The sequence below is a fragment of the Rhinoderma darwinii genome, chromosome 5 (assembly GCF_050947455.1).
Source record: "Rhinoderma darwinii isolate aRhiDar2 chromosome 5, aRhiDar2.hap1, whole genome shotgun sequence".
NCBI classification, from domain to species: domain Eukaryota; kingdom Metazoa; phylum Chordata; class Amphibia; order Anura; family Rhinodermatidae; genus Rhinoderma; species Rhinoderma darwinii.
In genome coordinates this window covers 135,738,411-135,763,955 of record NC_134691.1, presented here as the reverse complement: position 1 = coordinate 135,763,955, position 25,545 = coordinate 135,738,411, and the positions used below count along the sequence as shown (strand labels likewise).

The 25,545-nt window shown below is 39.9% G+C and overlaps 1 protein-coding gene and 1 long non-coding RNA gene across 7 annotated transcripts in view; one reads left to right on the top strand and one right to left on the bottom strand.

The window, feature by feature from the left end:
- SLC66A2 (solute carrier family 66 member 2) overlaps positions 1-25,545 on the top strand; it is a 111,657-nt gene that overhangs the window by 59,344 nt on the left and 26,768 nt on the right. For all 5 annotated transcript variants that reach the window (XR_012847651.1, XR_012847652.1, XM_075826531.1 and 2 more), the window contains one exon: positions 8,496-8,712. Coding sequence is in view for 3 of the 5 variants with exons in the window: in XM_075826531.1 (XP_075682646.1) it covers positions 8,496-8,712 (217 nt within the window). In the remaining 2 variants the exon portion in view is untranslated. The remainder of the gene's footprint in view (positions 1-8,495; positions 8,713-25,545) is intronic.
- Positions 10,285-19,466, bottom strand: LOC142652717 (uncharacterized). Of its 2 annotated transcripts, none has more exons than XR_012847900.1 (4): positions 19,181-19,466; positions 15,713-15,769; positions 11,282-11,469; positions 10,285-11,024 (listed from the first exon to the last, which is right to left on the bottom strand). It is a non-coding gene; the product is annotated as an uncharacterized LOC142652717 (long non-coding RNA). The 2 variants fall into 2 exon arrangements; XR_012847901.1 differs by lacking the exon at positions 19,181-19,466 and adding an exon at positions 18,944-19,080.

Below are 25,545 nucleotides of genomic sequence, written 5' to 3'. Positions count from 1 at the left end.
GATTGGGCGGGAAGGGGTTAATATAGAGCAGGGGTCTTAAACACGCGGGCCACATGCGGCCCCTGGGGCTGTCCTCTGCGGCCCACGGGGGAAACCGAAGCTTCCTCGGTAGAGGAGAGAGCAGGCCGAAAGTAGGAGCATGCCGGCGCTACTTCATGACATCATGAAGGAGCGCAGTCCCTTTCCCGCGCTACTGGATCGTTGGTAGGTGAGCAACGGCCATTGTAGGTTGCTCAATCGTTCAACTGTAGAACAAATCTATAAGACGCTGTTCTCATTATTGCGTAGACCACCTTTGGGATTAGTCTGCAGAATGGTAGTACAGAGCTTCTTTTTTTTTTATATATATATATATATATATATATTTGTTTCACTTGACTGATATTCTCAAATACAGTATTTCTACTACTATCCTTGACAGCATTAAATTAACCATTATTTTTATATACTCCTTGATAATTTAGTAAATTTGGCTTGTTACTCAAGCGCAAGTGAATTAATGGTGCTGCAGGCACAAAATATGTAGCAATAAGATGAAAAGATTTAACCCCTTAATGATCAGGCCTGAAAAGGCCTTCATGACTAGCTATATGTTTTCATTTTTGCCTCTCCTTTCAACAGCAAGTGGCTATATGAGGCCTTGTTTATGCGGGAGAAATTGCATTTTTTTTTTTCTGCGCGTCTTGGAGAAAAAAATGTACTGTTTTTAAATAATAATTTTTTTTTGCAGAGTTTATTTTTTATCCTGGTAATGTTTCATGCTAAATAACCTGGTAAATTAATTTTTTAGGTTATTATGGTCATGTAGGTTCTTAATGTGTACCTTTTTTTTTGTTTTTATGTAACGTATGGGCAATAAAATATATTTTATGCTAAATAATTTTGTATATTTTTATTTATTTAAAAAAAAAATTTTTAATCCTATGAAAGGATAACTTTATTTATAACTTTATTTTATATTTCTGTATAAGCATAACAGAAACCGTTAATTTTTATCCAGCTCACCAACCAAGTAGATGCGCGGAGGGTTCTGGACTGCACCAAATTGTAGCAAAAAATGCAAGAAGGTTCCAAGCATCAATATCTTGAACAAAATGTGGCTTTTATTGAGGTTCCATAAAATCAGGGACAACACATGGAACAGAAGCTGACCGGTTTCAGGCCCAAGTGGCCCTTAGTCATAGCATATTAAAATCACTATAACTGGGCGGATTTCACTGTAATAAGAGCTGTGCAGCCCCAGTTACATTGGGAAAGTATAGTGTAAATTAAGTTGAAATAAAAAATTTAAAAAAATAAATAAAAATAAGTCCCCTAATGGTCTTTTTTGGCCTTTTGAGAAACAGACCGCCGTAATAAAAGATAAAAGTAAAAATAGCAAAAATGTGATTAAAAAAATAAATTACAAAAAATGCTCCCCCTTGCTAATCCTTGTCTTAACACTAGACCTGACCGAATGAAACCTGACCGAATTACCCTCAAATAGACATGTACCCTAAAACGGACTATACATCAAGATTTACAATGACACATTTATTCGATCACAAAAAAGTCTCCCTTAGGCCTTATTCACACGAACGTGTCCGTTTTGCGCGCACAAAACGCTGCATTTTGCGCGAGCCAAAGTTCAGTGTGGCATCAGCATATGGTGTGTGGCTGCGTGATTTTCGCGCAGCCGGCATCATTATGACACTCTGTTTTTATGTTTACAAACAGAAAAGCACGAGGTGCTTTTCTGTTTTCATTAATTTATTTTACTACTGTAGCGCGCGGCACCCAGAAGTGCTTCCGTGTGCCGTGTGCGATTTGCACACACCCATTGGCTTCAATGGGTGCGGGTTGCACGAAACACGGACGAGTATAGGACATGTCGTGAGTTTCATGCAGCGCACATACGCTGCATGAAATTCACTGACAGTCTGAACGGCCCCATTCACTAACATAGGTCCATACGACGCACGTGATTTCCACGCGCGTAGCACGGACGTAATACACGTTAGTGTGAATAAGGCCTTAGGGTAAACACTACGTTGTTATCCCCCAAAAAATTTGGCAAAACTAAAAAAAGGAATATTTGTTTACTATATTTTTTCAAGCTATAAGCCTAAAAATTCTGAAAAAGCAAAAAAATTGTGTACAAAAATCATAAGACTAGAAACCTGCATTGTTCATATAATGTCAAGTCGAACAAAAAAGAAATCATCTTAGTCCTTTAACTAATGCTTGCTAAAAATGGCTAAACAATGTCTGTCTGGTCCTGACGGCTCAAAATGGCCTGGACCTGAACTGGTTAAGGTAGACTATCCTTTGTTCACAGATTGAGGACAGGTGTCAGGCCGCAGCTACCTCTACCTATGTAATTGAACATGCACACTTTTCTGATCCAAGCATGTATGTTTGTGGAGTCAAAGAGAGCGTTGTCAGAACAAGCGTTTAATTTCCAGGTTTTTCATGGTATGGCCAGCTTTAAGGGTATCTTGGAATATTCAAATTTTCACGCTGGACCCTAGAGCAGACACCGTAAGCTGACCGTTTCTATTTACCATAGCTCACTGGTCAACTTTGCTCTATAGACTTGGACAAGGTCCGCAGAGGGGAGGATTTATGGACAATGAGGATTTACTGCTGGAGGCCTCGATAAAGCAAGATCGCAACACATTACAGCCTAGGTTCTCAACCCATGGTACATGTTCCCACCATGTCTCTAGGTATAGCACAGTGTATGAGCATAATCTTGGGGTACTTAGATGTAATTTATGTAAGTAAGTGGGGATGCTTGGCTTAGAAACATTGAGATACTGTTTATACACAGTTGAGTCACGTTATTATGACCACCTCCTACTTTCGACGTCGGCAGCGTGTAGCCCATGAAGGGAGTGATGTGTTGTGGGCTGGCTTGGTGGGTATATAAGTTGTGCGATAAGCTGTTTGAACTCCTATCACTCGTTATTGCCGTGGGTAAAGGGTTGATTATTTGCTTTCCAGCTAAGGGTGGCAGACAGCACAGTTTGAACTGTTAAAGTGCTGCTCTGGTGAAAGTGTATCCTGAGTGGACAAATGGCACTGTTGGGAATAACAGACGTGGACACTGCGGAGCACCTTGTGCCATTCACGTGAGGGGTGAACGTCCGCTACGAATGTGCGTGAGGGCCGAACAACACGCTACGGTGGAGCAGCTCACTGTGAAAATCAACCAGGGGCTACCAGACGTGTTTCTAAAACAACCCTACTGCATATGGGGCTCTGAAGCAGATGGCTGGTCATTGCTCCCATGCTAACAAAAGTGTATCGGAAAAAAAGGCTTCAATTTGCATGGCAGCATCGGAATTGGACCACCGATGATTGGCAAAGAGTTGCCTTCTCCGATGAGTCATATATTCTACTTCAACGAACGAATGGACGTTGTCGTGTCAGGCGAGAAACATCCGAGAACCAACACCCTGCAACCATTACTGGAAGAACACAAGCTGGTGGCGGCAGCGTTATGGTCTGGGGAATTTCTTCATGGCGTTCTCTGGGCCCACTCTCCCATGTGGAAGGCATTCTGAACCGATTTGGGTACGTCCACGCTTATATGCTGTTGGTCTTCCCTGGGGCAGATGGAGTTTTCCAGCAGGACAATGCGACATGTCACACAGCTAGAAATGTCCGACAGTGGTAGGAAGAGCACGACCAAGACTTCCAAGTACTTCCCTGGCCCCCTAATTCGCCAGACTTGAACCCAATTAAGCATCTGTGGGTCCATCTCGATAGTCTTGTTCGCTCTATGGATCCTCTCCCACGCACCCTCCAGTAAATGTGGGATGCACTGCAGTCAGCATGGCTCCAGATACCTGAGACAACCTACCAGCAGCTTATTGAGTCACTCCCAGCCCTTCTAGCTGCTGTCTGTGCTGCACACGGCGGTTACTCTGGATATTAGCTGGTGGTCATAATAATGTGGCTTTAACTGTGTATAAGGTGCTGTATGCAGATCCCTTGACACTCGCAAAACGGGGCTATCTCATTGTAATGCATTCTTCGTGTCAATTGCTGTGTAATTTTTGAGGTATGACTATTTAGGCTTGTCGTATGAAGCACATATCCCCACAGTTCAGGAGCAAATAAAGAAAAAGATCAATCTAAATACATTAACCCTAATACTGTAAGAAAGAGAATCTGAGGAATAGAGGTTTGTTGTTGAGTAACTCAACTCTGCAGTAGTTTGCTGAACTATGGGATCTTTTCTCTAGAATTCTCCCTCTTCGAACACATAAGACCTGAAATAAAATTTCTGATATATTGTAATCAATATTTTCTGTAAAACCAATAAACATAGTCAATGGGATCACTCTACGAACTTCTCTTCTATAACCTATTTGACGTGGCAGGAGGCAAATAATTGACATGACCTTATTTGCTGAAATGCCACAAGTTATTTGCTAAATTGGGATCCTATTCGCTTTTTAGTTTTAATTAAAAGTGGTGTCCTTTTACAAATGGATTTTAGTGGTTTTCTTGATCGAAATAAATACCACTCCTCATGTCTTGTGTGTATCAGTCAATTAGAAGAGATGACCTCGTCCTTTGTCATTTTTCAGGATATTGCATTCTGAAACACAATCTTCAATTATCAAATAACCGCTTATACAACAAATAATGCCAAACAATGAAGATACGTAGAAAATATAGATGTAGACGCCTACTGGCGTGAAATGGTCATTTTGATATTTGTACTGAGGTTTTGCCATTAGAAATCCGTCCTAAATGCAGAGATAAAAACGTCCATGCTGGAACACCGGCAGCGTATTCTATAAATGTTTTTTGCGGACCGACCCACTTATTTGTTTTTTAAGGCATCCAGCTAATAACAGCTAATTTTATATAGACTTACACAGATTTTAATGTAAGAATTGCTGTTACATTTTCTTTTGGTTTTGATAAACAGCCCGCTAGCGAAGGCGGGACACGGCAGTTGCGCGCCCAAGAAACACATGATTTAATATTTTATGCACTCTAAAAAAAAAAAACACGCCTGCTGCGACCATCCACATGCACCCCATGCATTATTGGTGTGTACTGCCACCACCCCTCCATGTACCATTTACAGTGGGCAGGAAATTCCCAGTAATGTACAGAAGTCCTATTTGGATTAACACTCATAGTCACTGACATGTCATTCCAATCAATGTTATCTGGTTAATGCAGCTGTGTTCTCAATCATCTCCTCTCTTTTTCATTAACTCGGAAAAGCTGTTTATTTCCGACACGGAGCTTCAAAACGGGGCCACTCATAAAATAAGTTCCACATTTTTATATTTCCCAATCCATTGGAAACTGGCTTTAGATCAAAATGCACTAAATCTGCAACAAAAACCTGATGTGTGAATTCAGCTTAAGGGCTTGTCCACACGTAACGGAATTGCGTATTTTCCATCTGGAATTGCAGACAAAAAATACACAGCCGTATACAGTAGCAGCAGAGTGGGTGACGTGTAACAAATCTTCACATGCTGTGTAAAATTTTCGACCAGAAATGCACATGCGGTGCGTATTTTTCGTACCGCAGCATGTCAATTGTTGCTGCGAAAAGTCAACTGAATTGCTTCGTTTTTCAGAGGAGCTCTAACCATCTCTCATCATTGACAGAAACGCAGCAAAAGCCGCACCATTTTCTGCAGTTAAAACTGTTTTTTCTGCCGCGGAATGTCTGCTGGTTTTAACGGAAATGCTGCAGAAATTTTCTGCTTCAATTCCGTTACGTGTGGACAAGCCCTAAGGCAAATTTACTGAATTATGTTAGAGACTTACATTTCTGGCTAACATGCTCCTAGACGGCATGAAGTTGATTTACTGCCTGTTTGACGGGTGAAAATGCACCAAATGTATTAAGAAACTTGGGGTAAATTACTCCAAATACCATTTTGCTTAGACTGGTGTAAAATTTGCCAGTCTTGGTAAATGTGAACCATAGAGTAAAATGGTAACATTTTGACCTGCAGGTTGTCAACATTTTATTATATAATTTTGTATTTTCAGGGGGTTTGGAGCTCTGCATAAGAAAAAACAAACATTGAACTATTAATAAAGGGTATCTAAACTTTTAATAAACTTTTGACATGTCATAGTGATATGTCAGAATTTTTGATCAGGGGGCTTCCGAGCACTGAGAGCCCCACCGATCGCTAAATGAAGCTGCAGAAGCCGCTCCGGTGAGTGCTGTGCTGCTTAGTTTCCGATCGGCTTTCCTCATATACTTTCTATTGAGCCCGTACACTGTTCGCTCGGATTTCCGATAAAAGCACATCAAAAACAAAGTGGCACAGTGCTTCTGTCTCGATTGGTGTGGGTCTCGGTGCTCGGACCCCCCTCTGATCAAATCTTCTGACATGTCACTATGACATGTCAAAAGTTTGTCAACCTTTTAGTTACCCTTTAAAGAAATTAATTCGCACAGAATTTTTTACCTGTTTAGAGAGACTGACAGAATGATGTTCAAGGGAGAACATGCACTTTAAGGAATCCCCACGTTCTTCACCTTCAGCCCCTACAAGGGGATATGGTATTTTGGAGAGTATTCCCACATTGCAGCCATCAGAGTAGTCTCCTATGTACTTTTTTTTTATATTTTTATATATATATATATATATATATATATATATATATATATATATATATATATATATATATATATATATATATATACACATATACACACTAAAACATGCCCAGTTCACACAGTTGTTTTTTTTTTTGTTTGTTTTTTTTAAGCATTTTACAAGACTTTATTTGCTTACATTAAAAAACTACAATTTTATTTACAAAAAGTTTCAACATGTATTAAAAACCCTGGATCTCGTGTATCATGCCTGTCACAGAAGGTGTCCTTACTGACCAAAATTCACAGTTTTTTTTTACTTTGAAACAGAGTCGTAATCCGCTCCAAAAAACTACCAAATTTGACCCCATTAAATTCAATGGCAGGCAGACGGTTTTCTCTCCGGGCGTCTACTTAATGGTAGTTACAGAAACACAGGTGGGACCCGCGTCTATCTGACATTTATAACATATCCTGTTTATATGCCATAAATGTCAATGACGGGAAAACACCTTTAAGCATCAGCTAATCTGCAGACAGAAGAACTGAACAATGAGCACCATATTAATATCACCCCATAGACTATAATGGGCAAAGGGGATGAAGAGGGACATTGATTACATTATGGGGCCTTCAATGTGGCTTTGTTGCCATCAGAGGGCCTCATATTAATTTCAAATCTTGTTTTATTGCTGCAAAAATGCTGCGGTTTTGCAGCAATATTGCAAAAACCTCAGCGTTTTGCTGCGATTTTGTGGTAGCTGCTGTAATATTAATTGAGATTTGCCCGCACCATGTGAATAAGCCATTTAAAGAGGCTCTGTCACCAGATTTTGCAACCCCTATCTCCTATTGCAGCAGATAGGCGCTGCAATGTAGATTACAGTAAAGTTTTTATTTTTAAAAAACGAGCATTTTTGGCCAAGTTATGGCCATTTTTGTATTTATGCAAATGAGGCTTGCAAAAGTACAACTGGGCGTGTTGAAAAGTAAAAGTACAACTGGGCGTGTATTATGTGCGTACATCGGGGCGGGTTTACTACTTTTACTAGCTGGGCTTTCTGACGAGAAGTATCATCCACTTCTCTTCAGAACGCCCAGCTTCTGGCAGTGCAGACACAGCGTGTTCTCGAGAGATCACGCTGTGACGTCACTCACAGGTCCTGCATCGTGTCAGACGAGCGAGGACACATCGGCACCAGAGGCTACAGATGATTCTGCAGCAGCATCAGCGTTTGCAGGTAAATCGATGTAGCTACTTACCTGCAAACGCTGATGCTGCTGCAGAATCAACTGTAGCCTCTGGTGCCGATGTGGCCGACACGATGCAGGACCTGTGAGTGACGTCACAGATCTGCACTGCCAGAAGCTGGGCGTTCTGAAGAGAAGTGGATGATACTTCTCATCAGAACGCCCAGCTAGTAAAAGTAGTAAAAACGCCCCGATGTACGCACATAATACACGCCCAGTTGTACTTTTACTTTTCAACACGCCCAGTTGTACTTTTGCAAGCCTCATTTGCATAGATACAAAAATGGCCATAACTTGGCCAAAAATGCTCGTTTTTTAAAAATAAAAACGTTACTGTAATCTACATTGCAGCGCCGATCTGCTGCAATAGCAGAGAGGGGTTGCAAAATCTGGTGACAGAGCCTCTTTAAATGGGATCTGAAATAGTACAGGTTTTTCTGTCAGACTATAAGGTGTCTATAAAAAAAATTTTAACTTTTTTTTCTTTTTTTTATGGTTTGATCCACTAGCTTCTAGTACTATAATGAGAAATAAAATACATTCCTTGGAAAGTTTAGGAAAAATAGTTATCAGTATGCCATAATGTTCCAATGTCTGCCATATTATAGAAACTTTATCTACATTGGTATTTTGAAGACTCTAATGTGTTTTTGTATTTTTTTTTTAGACTTCGATATGAACTTCTTCTGGCACTGGAGTAGATTCATGGACTATGTGCAGTGCGTGCTGGCATTCACTGTTGTGACGGGTTACATCACCTATCTATCTCTGGACTCTGTGCTGTATGTAGAAACATTGGGGTTTCTTGCCGTGTTTACTGAAGCTATGCTTGGAGTTCCGCAGCTTTATAGAAATCATCAGAATAACTCAACAGAAGGAATGAGGTAATTGAGATAATGCTGCAATTGTTTGTGACTTGGTGCAAAATGTTGTTGCAATCTTTGCATGTATGTGTAGGCTGAACAGCGGCATTCACGGTGTCCTTAAATAATATCTGCAATTGGACTTAAGAAAATTGCCATGCCATTTGATCGTCTGGAAATAAATTCTAAAGATGTAGAATCCATTTTCCGAAAGGGACTATATCTTCCAAATTTTTAGAAAAGTAAAGCTTCTATCGGTGTTCGACTCACATTGTTTATGTGTAGCAGGGCTGAGGAAATTTAGAAGCCAAGTAGTCAATATGCCTAGAAACCTGCTGTCAGCACCTGACAACATCCGTTGTTTTCTTTTGATATTTTGGAGGTTTTTATTGCCTGCCTATAAAAAAAAAAAAATACCACTGTCTACTGGACTGCCTTAAATGGCTCCTAAAGTCTACAGTTATTTGTTCACCCCTCATGTAGAGCTTACTATTATTCCTTTTTTGCTTGGGACAGGCTGTTCAGGAAGTGTGTGTGGTGCAGCTTCAGCCAATAACTGCAGAGCACAAAGTGATGTCAGAAAGGGGGGTAAATGTATTTATTTTTCTCAACTGTTGCTACACATCCCAGTACCCTAGTAACCTGTATCTTTATAATGAACAGTTGTTATTAACCCCTTAATGATCGGGCCTGAAAAGGCCTTAATGACCAGCTAAAATGTTGTTGTTTTTTTGGCTCTGTGCCTTTCAGCAGCCATAACTTTTATATTTTATTTTTTTCCATTGATGCGGCGGTTTGAGGCCTTGTTTTATGCGGGAGAGTTTTTAAAAAATTTTCTAAGTTACATTTAATTTTATGGCCTAAAGATAAGAAAAAGCGATTCTCTGCATATGTTTTTATTTTATTTTGAACCCTTTCACGCTAAATAATCTGTTAAATTAATTCTTCCGGTTATTACGGTTGTGTAGATACTTAATATGTGTAGGTTTTTATGTAATGTAGGGGCAATAAAAAAAAATAATCTTCATATACAATATATATTCTAGGTCCCCAGGGCTGACTGCAGAGGGATTCCCCGATCTTCGATTGTGTGACAGGGTTTCCAGTGACCCAGTCGAAGAAGGGAGTTCCCTTTGATCATGCCGCGGTCGGAATGTTTTCCGATCCCAGCTGTGTTCAGGAGACTGCTCTAATTTAAGGAGCTCCTGTTTAGAGGATGAATGCTCACTGGAGCGCTTATCAAGCTCCTCTACAGTGATGCCAAAAGACGTTGCAGTAGACTAAGGCCCTGCACCGCCTGCCATCAAAAGACTGTGGCTGGTCGTTAAGGAGTTAATAATAATAATAATCTATTAATTTACTGGACATATTTCAGAATTTGTTAGTGCATTTTTATTGTAAGAAATCTATACCTTACTGGTTGTTTCTGAATCAATAATAAAGCATGTACAAAAGTTTGCATCATTGAGATCAGTTTATCTGTGGCACAATTATTAGGCTCTGTTCATGCCCCACAGAATGTATCGCCCTAAAATACAGTTGCCCATGTCCCCCATTTGCTCATATCGTAAAATAAAAGTATACTGTGCTGTATTTAGTTTTTTTATTATTTTGCCGTATTTCCCAGTAATGACCAGCGGTGTTGACTATGCTTTTAAATACATTTTGAAAAAAGCTCCACTATAATAGGTCCAACATATGACAAGTGTCCTGTTCGGTATGCCAAAAGGAAACACTTTAGTCATATGTTGGCCCTATTATAATCCATGAACATGTTCAACATCTATGGGGGAATAATTTCCTGATGTATTTGGCGAACATGATGCTATTTTAAACAATCCTTTGCTGGTCATATTGATAGTTTTAGATCAAAATTGTTAAATTTCTAATCAGTTATGCTGATCAAATGATTTCATGAATGAGCTCTTGCCCACAATTATTAACTTGAATTTACTCTGTCTTGATGAATTCAATATATAGCAGATTTGAAGTCAACAAACATGTGCCTGGAAATATGACCACGTTTTCCTGTTTATTCTTTGACATTACTGGGGATTGGATCTGCAGAGTTACAAAATATTGTCTAATGAATGGCATTGATCTGGCGGTCAAAACTCCTTTATTGTCAGTATCCACCAATAGGTAGCGCTACTCTAGAGCAGTCGCGTTAAGGCGCTGTATATATTCAGCTGGATTTCATGAGCAGAATCGTACTGTTCTTCCCGGTAAAACTGAACTTGACGAATCCCACTGTAATTCATTAGTATCTGTAGTACAGCAGATCTGGTACTGCGTCATGGCTTACATCTTGAACAGTGTGAACATAGCCTAGCCTAAATGCAAAAGTTGGAGTAAAGTGGATGGAAATATGAACTTCTTTATTTTTTTTTTTTATGAAATACTGTTGCCGGAGGGTTAAATAGCAAAGCAAACATAAAGCTTTAATGTATTGTCTAGTGTGGTCCTCAATAATACCTGAGCTGTGTTCAAAGTGAATTTCAAGTTTTTGCAGATGTGCCCGGTTATGATTTGCTCACATTTAAAAACCGACTTTTTAACACCGCCGCGGAGCATTAATCCTTAATCTCACCTTCCATCTTTTTGAAGTCACTTGTGCTTTGTCTGAAATCATTAATTATCCAGTGTCAGGAAGACAACGGTGACTATGATTAATCCTTTATTCAAATATCCAGTAGATCTTGAGTTTCACTTTGAACAGGTTGGTCACACTTACTGGCCTCTATAATGGCGTTTTCTTCCCGCTGATGCTAAGCCAACCTTAACCAAAAAGAATGGGGACATTTTTCATTCTATCATTGATAAACTGTAACCTACTCGAGGTTATGATACTTAAAATGCAATGTAAAATAGTCATTACTAACAAGCTATGGAGGCCGCCATTTTGTGGCTCCTTCACAGACCGATTTACATAGCTTGAAATGGAGATAGTAGGTTAACATTCTCTGTCAATGGCTCTTTAATGGTGTGTACACAGATGTTTGTGTTCTCATTTTGGACAAGGTATGGGGAGGGGAATGATCAACCCTGCTATCCGAAGCTATTGTTCAGTTGTGTGGTAACTACAGATGTTTGGAGTAAATTTCAGCCCCTTTGCTATTTTGTGATAAAAAGTTGACCGTTTCCACGATATCCTGGGAATTTCTGCAACTAGCTTCAGTGCTCCAGGGGCGATGGCAGTAGGCGATGGCAGTAGGCGTTTTAGTTAACAAAAATAAATAAAAAAGGTCTGCCTTTTCGATCCAAAAAAGGACAACCGTGTTTGTATTTTCTTCCCTTTGTTCGGTTTCTCGCACGGCTCCCTGTGTAGTGGGCCCTACTTATGTGTGGGTCCAAGATAACTGATGCAAGTTATTACCGTGTGTGCTGTTCTGCACAATGTATAAACTGGGTGAAATTAATGAACACATTTGTTTCTGTGTCTTACATTTTGGGCATGGAAATGTAATATAATACGGAGAATAGCAGTACGTTGTCATTACGTATAAATCGGTTCCTTGATGTGGTCTTGTTGTTTAGAAGTGTCCGCTCCAAGACTGAAAGCATTACGACTTGTTCACTTGGCGCTCAAAAAACCTGACGTGTAAATGCATCAAACACTAGCGTTTTTGCAAAGCGCTTTTTAAAGTACAGGCGTTTTTGACTCTCGTCGCTTTTTTTACACATTTTCGGCACGTTTTTTGGGCACACAATTAGGACTCCCATTGACTATAAAATTTAGGTGCGTGTTCGGCACATTTTACGTACCGGGAATTGATCTGATGCAGCTTTTTAAGAAAATTTTTACACAAGTTTAAATGCGTGCGTAAAAAAAAACGCATCATATGCACTACAATGCGTTTCCCATTTATCAACAGGAAGCTTAAAGCATGCGTTTTTGCTGCGTTTTTCGGCGCGTAATACGCGGCAAAAAACGTGTTGAATACACGCCGCGTGAACAAGCCCTCACTATTCGTTAGATTTTTTAAATAAAATTGGATATCAGGTCTGATGTTCCTAGCAGAAAAAAACGCATAATTATGGATCATAAAGGAAATTTAGTTGCAGTCTAAAGAATCCTGGTGCTTGTTTGCTGTACAATATTATGTGACAAAACAATAAGGTTGTTTACGCTTGGCGATAGTGGTGACATACAAAACCAGTGCTTCCTAAAAAAAACCTGCAATTGTTTATGCGGTTTTGACACATTGGATTTAATTGAGATCACTTCATGTAGTTGCAGGTTATATGTAGCAATAGTTGGAAAAAAATAAACATAAATGGCACTTTTAGAACATTAGGGCAATATATGGCTACTAGATGTCAAATTTCATCTGGCCTTTCACCAACACCGACAAATGAAGTTCATATTTGTCAGTGCTAAACTGGATGTATAACAAACTGGCCTAAACTGTAAAATGCTTTTGCCATCTAGTAAATATGAAACCCAAAAAAATATTAACCCCTTCCCGCCGCAGCCATTTTTTTTGGATTTTCACTTTTTTTTTTTCATCCCCCACCTTCCAAAAGCCGCAACTTTTTTTTATTTTTCCACCAATATTGCCGTATGAGGGCTTGTTTTTTGCGGGACAAATTGTATATTTTCACAGCACCATTTATTGTACCGTATAAAGCTATGTTCACACAAAGTTTTTTTTACGCAGAAACCGCAAAACTCGTCAAAAACGGCCCTAAAATGCCTCCAATTGATTTCAATAGGAGGCGGGAAAAAGAAGCGACATGCCCTATCTTCGGGCGTTTACGCCTCTGACCTCCCATTTACATCAATGGGAGGCAGAGAAAGCGTATTTCACGGCGTATTATGCCCGCGGCGCTCAATGGCCGCGGGCGAAAAACGCAGCGAAAAACACTGCGAAAATCTGCGTGCAGGGAGAGGAAAATCTGCCTCACCCTTCCAAATGGAATTTTGTGGAAGAAATTCCGCCTGCAAAAAACTCTGTGTGAACATTGCCTAATGTAGTGGGAATCTGGCAAAAAGATGTGTGGGGTGGAATAGGAAAAAAAACGCGATTCTTCAATCTTTTGGGTGGTTTTGTTTTTACGGCGTTCACCGTTCTCTCTCTCTCTCTCTCTCTTTCTCTCTCTCTTTCTCTCTCTCTCTTTCTCTCTCTCTCTTTCTCTCTCTCTCTTTCTCTCTCTCTCTTTCTCTCTCTCTCTTTCTCTCTCTCTCTTTCTCTCTCTCTCTTTCTCTCTCTCTCTTTCTCTCTCTCTCTTTCTCTCTCTCTCTTTCTCTCTCTCTCTTTCTCTCTCTCTCTTTCTCTCTCTCTCTTTCTCTCTCTCTCTTTCTCTCTCTCTCTTTCTCTCTCTCTCTTTCTCTCTTTCTCTCTCTCTCTTTCTCTCTCTCTCTTTCTCTCTCTCTCTTTCTCTCTCTCTCTTTCTCTCTCTTTCTCTCTCTTTCTCTCTCTTTCTCTCTCTTCCCCTTGTTCAGGTTTCCCAGTTAGCCTCCGCTTTCTCAGGCTTGCAGACAACGCTCTTCTTATGCAAGTCTGAGACATGTCCCCACCCCCTTCACTGCCCTCATCGCTGACGTCATCAGCACTGGTCCATCCGAGGGCAGAGGAGGGGATGGGGTGTGTAAGACTTGAGGACAATGCTTTTGAATCCAAGTCTGAGACTTAAGCCATCATCTTGGATACCGGACAACAGGTGCCAAAACACAGGAACGGAGCCAAGAACAAGCAGGAAAAATTTTACTTTTCTAATGGCATTATTTAATATTATGTGTAAAGTACTGGGAAGCTGGAAAAAATTCAGAATGGGGTGGAATTGGAATTCTAATGGGTTTCGTTTTTAGAGTGTTCGCTGAAAATCACACATTACCTTTATTCTGCGGGCCAGTACGATCACGGTGTTACCAATATTTGTTTTAGTACCTAAGAAAAAAAAATTAATGTTTGAAAAAAACCCACTTATTTTTTTAATTGTCATCTTGTGACCCCCGCCATACTTTTTATGTTTCTGTGTATAGTGCTGTGCAAGGATTCTATTTGTATGGGGAAATTTGTAGTTTTTATTGGTACCGTTTTGGGGAATGTCTATCGTTTTTGATCGCTTTCTATTCAATTTTTTTTTGGGGGGTTGAAGTGACAATAAAACACTGATTCAGCCATTATGATCTTTTTACCCGCTACAGCGTTCACAGTATTGAATAAATATTTCTATAGTTCAGGCATTTTTTGATGCGGGAATACCTAATGTGTTTGTTTGTTTTTGTTTTATGTTTATGTGATCTAGGGAAAGGGGGGTGATATTAATTATTTTTTATTTATTTTTAAATAAACATTTTTATTACGTTTTTCTTTAGCCCCTCCCCCCTAGAGAGCTTGAACCTGCGATCATTAGATCGCTTACGCCATAGACTGCAATAATTATGGTATTGTAGTCTATGGCAAATCAGTGCATTGCTATTGAGACCTGCCACAGGCAGATCTTCATGGCAATATTCCTATAGCAGGCCTGGGAGTGTTCACAAGGCTCTCGGCTGCGATAGGAACACACCGGCTTACAGTCCCTAAATTGAAAGTTAAAAAAAACCCTCAGATGCCGGTGGATAAAATCTGACCACGGCATCTGAGGGGATTAAATGCTTGCGGTCAGAGATATCTCTGATCTGAAGCATTTTCGCTGGGTCCCTGCTGTGTAACACAAGAGACCTGGCGGCTATGGTGCCCGCTCGGCTTCTGAGCGGGTGCCTTTTTTTAAGTAACCCTCTCCTGACGTAAATAGCCAGTCTAGTGACGGGAGAGGGTTAAAGTCCCATGTCCAAAATAAGTTTTTCTGTATTCCTAAATCAACATTAGTAGTAATATAGTAGTAAGGTTTGTACTACTATTCGCTCCGCTGAGGCTACATTCACACGAGCGTATTAGATTCACGCGCGTAAAAAACGCGCGTTAATCTGGTCCATTATGCATCAGTGTGCTTTTCTCGTCTGAATGAGCCCTTAAAGGAATACTAAACCTAGAAATTATAGATAATAGTAAATTTCGATAAGGTTGCTCACACTGTGGGTCATTCTGCATTATTTTCGGCATGTCCTTGAAACAGTTTTGCAGTAATCCTGCAGAGAGAACACACCGTTAAAAAAACCAAAAACCGTTAAATTCATAAAAAATTTTAAATAAATAAAAATACATTGATGCACATTTTTACAATAAATGAATATTGAAAAAATATATGTCTATATAATAAATACATAAAATAATATACACATTAGATATCGCCGTGACTGTTACTACCTGCACAACAAACTTATAACATAATTTATGATAGTTGTAGGAAGTGGAAAAAAAAAAATTCAATGGGAGAAGACAAATATTGTGAACCGCCGCTACAAATGTGTCGGCGATTCACAGTGCGTGCAGTAAAGGAGATTAAGGGGAAGCAGCGTTTGACCCCTTCAAATCAGCTGATTGGCAGGGGTGTCGGCAGACGGCTCCCGACAAATCAAATATTGATGGCCTATCCTGAGTATAGGCTATCAATTTCTCAGGACTGGAAACCCTTTAACCCTATCATGTACCTCATACATTAACCAAATGTTTCCCAGTATGACTGAGGTACATGATGTGATTAAATACTATTAATGTGAGGCACATGGAGGTTCAAAATTGATAACACCTCATGCCTCACATCAGAAAATGGAAGGATTTTAGTGTTTTTATTTTTTATTTTTGGCAAAGTATCGTTTTGGTATCAAGAACCGCAATAGAGTCGCAATTCTGGTATCGTGACAACCCTAGTTATGGCCACATTAAGATCTAGAAAAATCTGCTAAAACCTGTTGCCGACTCATGACGTTTATGCTTGTCATAAGCATCTGGACGTTGCCGCATCATGGCTAGCATGTTGAACGCAACAAGTGTGCCAGCACTACCAGGTGCGGGGCAGCGGCTGTAATACACAGCTGCAACCCCGCTCTAAAAGCTGATCGCGGAATCCAAAGGAAAATGAGAAGGGAGAACCCTGCTGTAATCGCGTCACAGGGAATCCCTGTGTAGCGATCAAAGGACATACCTTGTATGGGCAGACAGCCCAGGGTCCATTGAAGTACCCCAGGGCTGTCTGAGCATATTTCCTGTTAGGGCATACTTAGGTATGCCCTAACAACTGCCTGTGTAAAATAATATACACATATTTGTTATTGCCACAACCATAACAACCTACACAACAAATGTATAGCTCCTTAAAAAAACGAGGGTCGGAATCAGGGTAGTGGAGGGGGAGAGTGGGAAAAAAAAGAAGCAGGCGCTCCTCTAAGGGTATATTGCTTCTACCAAGTGATGCAAAATGTTGATAAAACAGATCTCTAAAATATGGGTGAGCCTAAGGTAATGGATGGTAGTCACCCTTTGGAGTTGTGCAGAATTGTCGGCACAACTCAACTTAATTGTTTCGTAGCGTGACAGTGTACGAGCCTCTGGAGTGGGCACCGGTGACCGGTAGATACCAAGTCCTCCGGTGAAGAGATAGTATCCAATGGTTTGAAAAACACAGGTTTACTCCTTCCTGTGGCGCTCCTGTTCACTTTAATTAATGGCTTGTATCTTTCCTTGCGTTTAGAAAGGAACACTCCACAGTCCTTGCGTATTGAGGAGTTCAAATATATTTATTGCGACAATGAAAATCTATCCATATTGATAAACATAAAACAGTGACATGCGACGCGTTTCTACCTAGTGCCTGATGAAGACCTAGGTTGAAACGCATCGCATGTCAACACTGTTTTATTTGTTTTATGGTTTTATCAATATGGATATATTTTAGTTTTGCCAATAAATATCTTTTAACTCCTCAATATGCAAGGACTGGAGTGTTCCTTTCTAAACAGAAAAAGTGAACAGGAGCGACATGGTCTGTTTTTTCTAAATCCATTGAACAAATGTATAGCGTAGTTTATGGGGATCAGTGTGTGCTGTAAAAAAAAAAAAAAATAATAAACTTACGCGGAACTGCATTTTTTTTTGGGTTTATTTCTGCATTTTTGCAAAAAATAAGTGTGTGTGTATATATGTGTGTGTATATATATGTATGTATATATATATATGTGTATATATATATATATATATATATATATATATATATATATTAAACCTAATATAAATGTAACGAAATGACACCTACAACTCGTCCCGCAAAAAACAAACTCTCATGCAGCTACATTGAACAAAAAATCAGCGCCGGGATGCAAAGGGGAAAATATGAAAAACCTGTCCTTAAGGCCAAAATTGGCCATGTTCTTAAGGGGTTAAAGATCACCTATTCATGAAATTGTACTATAATGTTCCATATCTTTAATTTTTTTTCTCTCTGTTGCACATGCTTCACTCCACATGCTTCTTTTAACCATTCTTAAAAAAACAAAAACAAAACGGTAGATTGAAAATCACTGATGTAAACAAAAAAAAATTACAGAATACAGTGCATATTCGAGTATGTGGGAAGAATTTTATAGGTACAGAAGAACAATTTGTTATTTACACTTGGGAAAACGTCCATTCCAGTAGAGTCTCGTCTCTGCCAGGTTTAATGCTGATTTTGCAAAAGAACGAGAGTAGATTTTTGATCCTGTCATTTCACATTTCGGTGTCTTAATATAGCCACTGAGATATGGATTGCACTTTTGTTCTCTACATAGAGATATTTACAAATCGCAAATGGTACAAAGACAAATGACAAAGTTAATCATGGAAATGATTTATGAACTGGGGGGTAGCACAATATCATTTATCTGAATAAAATAGAATTACAGAACCTAAGTTAATTGCAGAAATATAAATAGAAAAAAAGAATTTTTGCTGCTGCCTTACTGCTTCACTTTTTCAACAAAGTACAAATTCATTTTATAGAGAATAATACGCAACAACAACTCAATCAGATTAGGTTGTAAAGATATGAGATGAGATAATTGGTTAGATTGCTTCCAGTTTTCCAGAAAGTATATTATTTTAAGGAATTTACAAATGGGTGAATATACATGGATCAGCTCCAGATACGGAGGGAAAGTGTACTGTACCAAAATGACCTCATGGTGGATACAATCCAACAAAAAGACATCCAGTAAATTCACTGACCATAGCCCAAAACCGTACCATAAATACCCTAAAATACACAAATGATATATTAAAATAAAGCCAAGACATGGACAAAACTATTTACTAGCGTAAATATTAATGGGAATGTCCAGTTTAATAAATGTTCTAATGTGATTAGAAGCCTCAAAGTACAAACATACCACGTCTATTCCAGCTGTTTCATTTATTTTTTTGGTCCTCTCACAATTTGTTGCTTTAAAAAGCACTAAATTTGCTAGAGTTCACACTTTTTTTTATTTCCTACATTCTATGGAGATCGATATCACTAAGTCATGCACAGTATGTTATCATAGACTGCCTGCAGTGCCCCTGCCCGCAACCCCCACACCCCCCCCCCCACCCCCCCACCCCACGCACATCCACAAGTGGTGCCTTACCGTCCAGTAACCGCATGGTACATGAAGTAATGGGCAGTTTAACCCCTTCCCGACATTTGACGTACATGTACGTCATGGAAAGTACTGACTTCCCGCATCTTGCCGTACATGTACGTCAAACGTTTGGCACCGGCTCAGAAGCTGAGCCGGTCCCATCATCACCGGATCTCAGCTGTATCTTACAGCTGACATCCGACTGTAACGGCGGGGACCGAAATTAGCTTCGATCCCCGCCATTAACCCCTTAAGTGCAGCGCTCAAACGCGATCGCTGCACTTAAGGTGTTTGCAGCTCATCGGAACCCCAGTAATGAAATTGCCGGGGTTCCGGTGGCTGCAATGGCAACCGGAGGCCTAATACTGGCCTCCCGGTCTGCCTAGCACCGAAGCCGGTCAAGATCCGCCCGGCGGCGGAGCCTGATCGGCTTCCGTAGCTGCCGGCAAGATGGCGCCGGGTCAGGAGCTGATCCGGCGTCATCAGCGGTGGAAGTCAGCTGTACTGTACAGCTGACATCCACCTGTAACGGCAGGAACCGGAGCTAGCTCCGATCCCTGCCATTAACCCCTTCGATTCAGCAATCGAAAGCGATTGCTGCATCGTAGCGGTTACAAGCAGATCGCCAGCCCTGACAGGCAATCGGGACTGGCGACTGCTGTTATGGCAACAGGAGACACAATGGTCTCCTGCTCTGCCATTACGGAAGCCGATTTAGGCCCCGCCGGGAGGCGAAGCCTAAACGGCTTGCTGTCAGTGAATGACTGACAGATCTAATACATTGCACTACATAGGTAGTGCAATGTATTAGAAAAAAAAAAATCTGACCGTTGGACCTTCAAGTCCCCTAGTGGGACTTGAGAAAAAGTGTAAAAAAAGTATAAAAAAGTGTAAAAAAAAGTGCAAAAAATAAAAGTTTGAAAACAATAAAAGTTTCAAGTAATCAAATAACACACAATCCCCCTTTTACTCTTATCAAGTCCTTTATTATTGAAAAATAATAATAAACCATATGTATTTGGTATCGCCACGACCGTAACGACCGGAGGTATCAAAATATTATATTATTTATTGCACGCGGTGAACAGCGTAAAAAAAACCCGTAAAAAACGTTACCAGAGTTTCTGTTTTTTAGTCACTTTGCCCTACAAATATTACAATAAAAAGTGATCAAAAAGTCGCACGTATCCAAAAATGGTACCTATAAAAACTATAGCTCGTCCCGCAAAAAACAAGCCCTCATACAACTCCGTCGACAAAAAAATTAAAACGTTATGGTTCTCACAACTTGGCGACAGAAAAAATACATTCTTTTTACAAAAGTAATTTTATTGTGCAAAAAGTTGTAAAACATAAAAAAGTTCTATAAATGAGGTATCGCCGGAATCGTACTGACCCGCAGAATAAAGGTAACATGTAGTTTATAATGCGTGGTGAACTCTGTATAAAAAAAAACCAAAAAAAGCTGTGCCAGAATTGCGTTTTTTGGTTTACCTGGCATCCCAAAAAATAGGATAAAAGGTGATCAAAAAGTCACATGTACCCCAAAATGGTACCAATAATAACTACAGCTCGTCCCGCAACAAACCAGCCCTCATACCGCTACGTCTATGAAAAATAAAATTAGTTATGGCTCCAATAAGTCAGGAAATAAAAAAATATGCAGTTGTGCCCGAGGAGAACATTTCTTCTGTTTCAAGAGGCGATTTATCAAGGACCTAAAATTAGGGAACCAGGAAGGGAGGGCCCAATCATATCCGATGGAAGCGACGGTGCCCGTATTATACCAGGATAATACTTTCCCAGCAAAATTCCCCAAACTACAAAGGTGCAGAATGTGGACCAAAAGGGGGATAAGAAATGACACCATTTATCAGTGCGACACCGGCCTGTGCAGAAAGGATTGCTTCACAGCGTAACACACATCTATGGATTATTTTTATTTTTTTATACCACCTGACTATGCCCCTTATATACTCCGCCCCGCTTACATGTACCCCCACATTATAAAACACCAGCAATACTCAAACAAATATAGTACCAAGCAAAATCCGCTCTCCAAAAGCCAAATGGTGCTCCCTCGGCCCTGAACCCTACAGCGTGCCCAAACAGCAGTTTCCTTCAACATATATGGCACCGTCATACCCGTGAGAACCCTTTTAACAATTTTTGTGGTGTGTGTCTCCAGCGTCATAAGCTGGGCATGACATATTTGCCACTGAATGGCATATCTAGGGAAAAATATAAATTTTTAATTTGCACCATCCGCAGCGCATTCATTTATGGAAAAGACCTGTGGGGTGAAAATGCTCACTACACCCCTTAATAAATGCCTTGAGGGGTGCAGTTCCATAATGGGGTCACTTATCAGGGGTTTCTTTTTATTATTTCACATCTGAGCCTCTGCAGTTGTGAACCAATACTTTGTAAATCGCCAAATTAGGCCTCCACTCCGCATGGTACTCTTCACTTCTGAGCCCTGTCATATGTCCAGACAAAAGATTAGGGCCACATGTAGGGTGTTTCTAAAACCGGGAAACACCGCATAATAATTAGAGAGCTGTCTTGTTATGGTGGCACAAGCCGGGCACCACATATTGGCATATCTATGGAAAAAAATCCCATTTTCACTCTGCAACATTGAGCGCACACTAATTTCTACAAAACACCTGCAGGGTTAAAATGCTTACTACACCCCTTGGTAAATGCATTGAGGGGTGTAGTTTACAAAATGGGGTCACTTCTGGGGGGTTTCCACTGTTTTGGGCCCACAGGTGCCCAGAAACCAATCCAGCAACATCTGCACTCCAAATGGCGGTCCTTCCCTTCTGAGCCCTGCCGTTTGCCCAAACAGCAGTTTATGACCACATATGGGGTATTGCCGTACTCGGGAGAAATAGCTTTACAAATGTTGGGTTCTTTTTTTCCTTTATTTGTTGAGAAAATGAAAAAATTTGCGCTAAAGCTACGTCTTATTGAAGAAAAAGGACTGTTTTTATTTTCACTGCCTAATTCTAATAAATTCTATGAAACATCTGTGGGGTCAAAATGCTCACTACACCCCTAGATGCATTCTTCAAGAGGTGTAGTTTCCTAAATGGAGTCCCTTTTTGGGCGTTTTCATTGTTTTGTCCCCTCAGGGGCTTTGCAAATGTGACCTGGCCTCCGCAAATCATTCCTGCTAAATGTGATCTCAAAAAGTCAAATAGTGCTCTTTCCCTTCTAAGCCCTGCCGTGTGTCCAAACAGCCGTTTATTACCACATGTGGGGTATTGTTTTACTCGGGAGAAATTGCTTTACAAATTTTGTGGTGCTTTTTCTCCTTTAGTCCTTCTGGAAATGAGAAAAAATTAGCTAAACCTACATTTTCTTTGAAAAAATGTAGATTATTATTTTCAGGGCCTACTTCCAATAATTTCTGCAAAAAAACTGTGGTGTCAAATCACTCACTATACCCCTAGATAATTTCCTCAATGGGTGTTGTTTCCAAAATGGGGTCACTTGTGGGGGGTTTCCACTGTTTTGTCCCCTCAGGGGCTTTGTAAATGTAACATGGCCTCCGCAAACCATTCCTGCTAAATTTGAGTTCCAAAAGCCAAATGGCGCTCTTTCCCTTCTCAGCCTCGCCGTGTGTCCAAACAGCCGTTTATTACCACATGTGGGGTACTGTTTTACTCGGGAGAAATTTCTTTACAAATTTTATGGTGATTTTTCTCCTTTAGTCCTTGTGGAAATGAAAAAAAATTAGCTAAACCTACATTTTATTTGAAAAAATGTAGATTTTCATTTTCACAGCCTACTTGCAAAAATTTCTGCAAAAAACCTGTGGGGTCAAAATGCTCACTATACCCCTAGATAATTTCCTCAAGGGGTATAGTTTCCAAAATGGGGTCACTTGTTTGGGGTTTTCACTGTTTTGTCCCCTCAGGGGCTTTGTAAATGTGACATGGCCTCCGCAAACCATTCCTGCTAAATGTGAACTCCAAAAGCCAAATGGCGCTCTTTCCCTTCTCAGCCACGCCGTGTCTCCAAACAACCGTTTATTACCACATGTGAGGTATTGTTTTACTCGGGAGAAATTGCTTTACAAATTTTGCGGTGCTTTTTCTCCTTTAGTCCTTGTGGAAATGAGAAAAAAAATCGCTAAACCTACATTTTCTTTGAAGAAATGTTGATTTTAATTTTCACGGCCTACTTCCAATAATTTCTGTAAAAAACCTGTGCGGTGAAAATGCTCACTACACCCCTAGATAATTTCCTTGAGGTGTCTAGTTTCCCAGATGGGGTCACTTTTGGGGGATTTTGACTGTTTTGGCACCGCAAGAGCCCTTCAAACCTGACATGGTGCCTAAAATATATTCTAACAAAAATAAGGCCCCAAAATCCACTAGGTGCTCCTTTGCTTCTGAGGCCGGTGTTTCAGTCCAGTAGCACGCTACGGCCACATGTGGGATATTTCCTAAAACTGCAAAAACTGGGCAACAAATATTGAGTTGCATTTCTCTGGTAAAACCTTCTGTGTTATAAAAAAAATTGTATTAAAAATGTATTTCTGCAGAAAAATATGAAATTTGTAAATTTCACCTCTACTTTGCTTTAATTCCTGTGAAATGTTTAAAGGGTTAAGACATTTTCTAAATGCTGTTTTGAATACTTTGAGGGGTGAAGTTTTTAAAATGGGGTGACTTTTTTGGGGTTTCTAATATATAAGGCCCTCAAAACCACTTCACAACTGAACTGGCCCCTGTAAAAATAGCCTTATGAAATTTTCTTGAAAATGTGAGAAATTGCTGCTAAAGTTCTAAGCCTTGTGAGGTCATAGAAAAATAAAAGGATGTTCAAAAAACGATGCCAATCTAAAGTAGACATATGGGGGATGTTAATTAGCAACAATTTTGTGTATTATAACTGCCTGTCTTACAAGCAGATACATTTAAATTGAGAAAAATGCTAATTTTTGCAATTTTTCGCTAAATTTTGGTGTTTTTCACAATTAAATACTGAACATATCGAGCAAATTTTGCCAGTAACATAAAGTCCAATGTGTCACGAGAAAACAATCTCAGAATCGCTTGGATAGGTGAAAGCATTCCGGAGTTATTACCACATAAAGTGACACATGTCAGATTTGAAAAATGAGGCTCTGTCAGGAAGGTCAAAAGTGGCTAAAGAGGGAAGGGGTTAAAGCTGAGGAACTGGTGAGGTGAGTTTTTAAAAAGTGGTATCACGGTTGCAGGTTTTGTGTGGTAATTCTTTTTATAGCCTTCGTAACTAGCTGTCAGACTCACCCCCTAAATATTACACATCAACATTTTTAACCCAACAAATATGAATGCCTGTATTTTAAGTGCCACCATCTTATGAATCTGGACAGTGGCAGTGGAATCCGTGTCTTTCAAGTTATTTTTAGGTTACTGTAGTTTAGGGGGGTTCGGAGATAACCGATTCCCTTTAAACTTTGGAAATTATTTGTCTTGAGACAGATAGAAGCAGCAGAAAATGTACTATTGAAGCAAATAGATGAGGCGGCAAATCATAATAAGATGGTTATTATGGGGGGATACTCTAATATAAGCTGGGAATCAGAAACCTGAAGGTCCAAAAATGGAAATGGTTTTTGACAATAATAAGACTATTACCTTTCACAATTGGTGCAGGACCCATAAAGAGGAGGGGGACTTCTGTCTGCTCTATTAGTTAAAATTAGTTCTAGGATATCAAAAGTACAGGTTGGGGTTATCTAGGTAATAGTGACCCCAATATAATATAAGTTTTAATGAATCCATAAATAAGATGTTTAGTAGAGGAGCTACAAAAACACTAAACTTCAGAAAGTCCAATTTTCATCTGCTAGGAGATGACCTTAATGACAAACTGCGACAATGTCCTCAAAAATAAATTCTACAGACTAAATGAGACTTTTTAAAAATAATCTCTTAAATAGGTCCTGTGAAAGATAGATGGATCTTATGTAGAATAAACGAGTTAGGCCTCTTAAGTCTTCAACAGGCAAAGGGAAATAATACGAGTGTTTAATAAATGGGAGGCGTTTCCGGCGTCAGTGACTACTGACCAATAGAGGTAATCACGAACATCAGATCCTGCCGTTACCACCTGCACCCACCCTGAACTCTGTTCGTCTAGAGCGGGTGTTAGGAGCGTTTGTGCAATAATATAAGATTTAAGTTCTGTGCTAAGAGTATTTTTGTCGCTTCCTCCGTCCTCTATCCACTTCCCACTCTCGTCGTCGTCCTCCTTCTGTACCCCTGGTCACCCCCACGTTTATGGTCAGTAATCTCCTATCACTGACCACTTACCAGTCTGCAGGGCCTAATTCTTTTGGTGATGTTGTTGTGTTTTTTATCTTTATA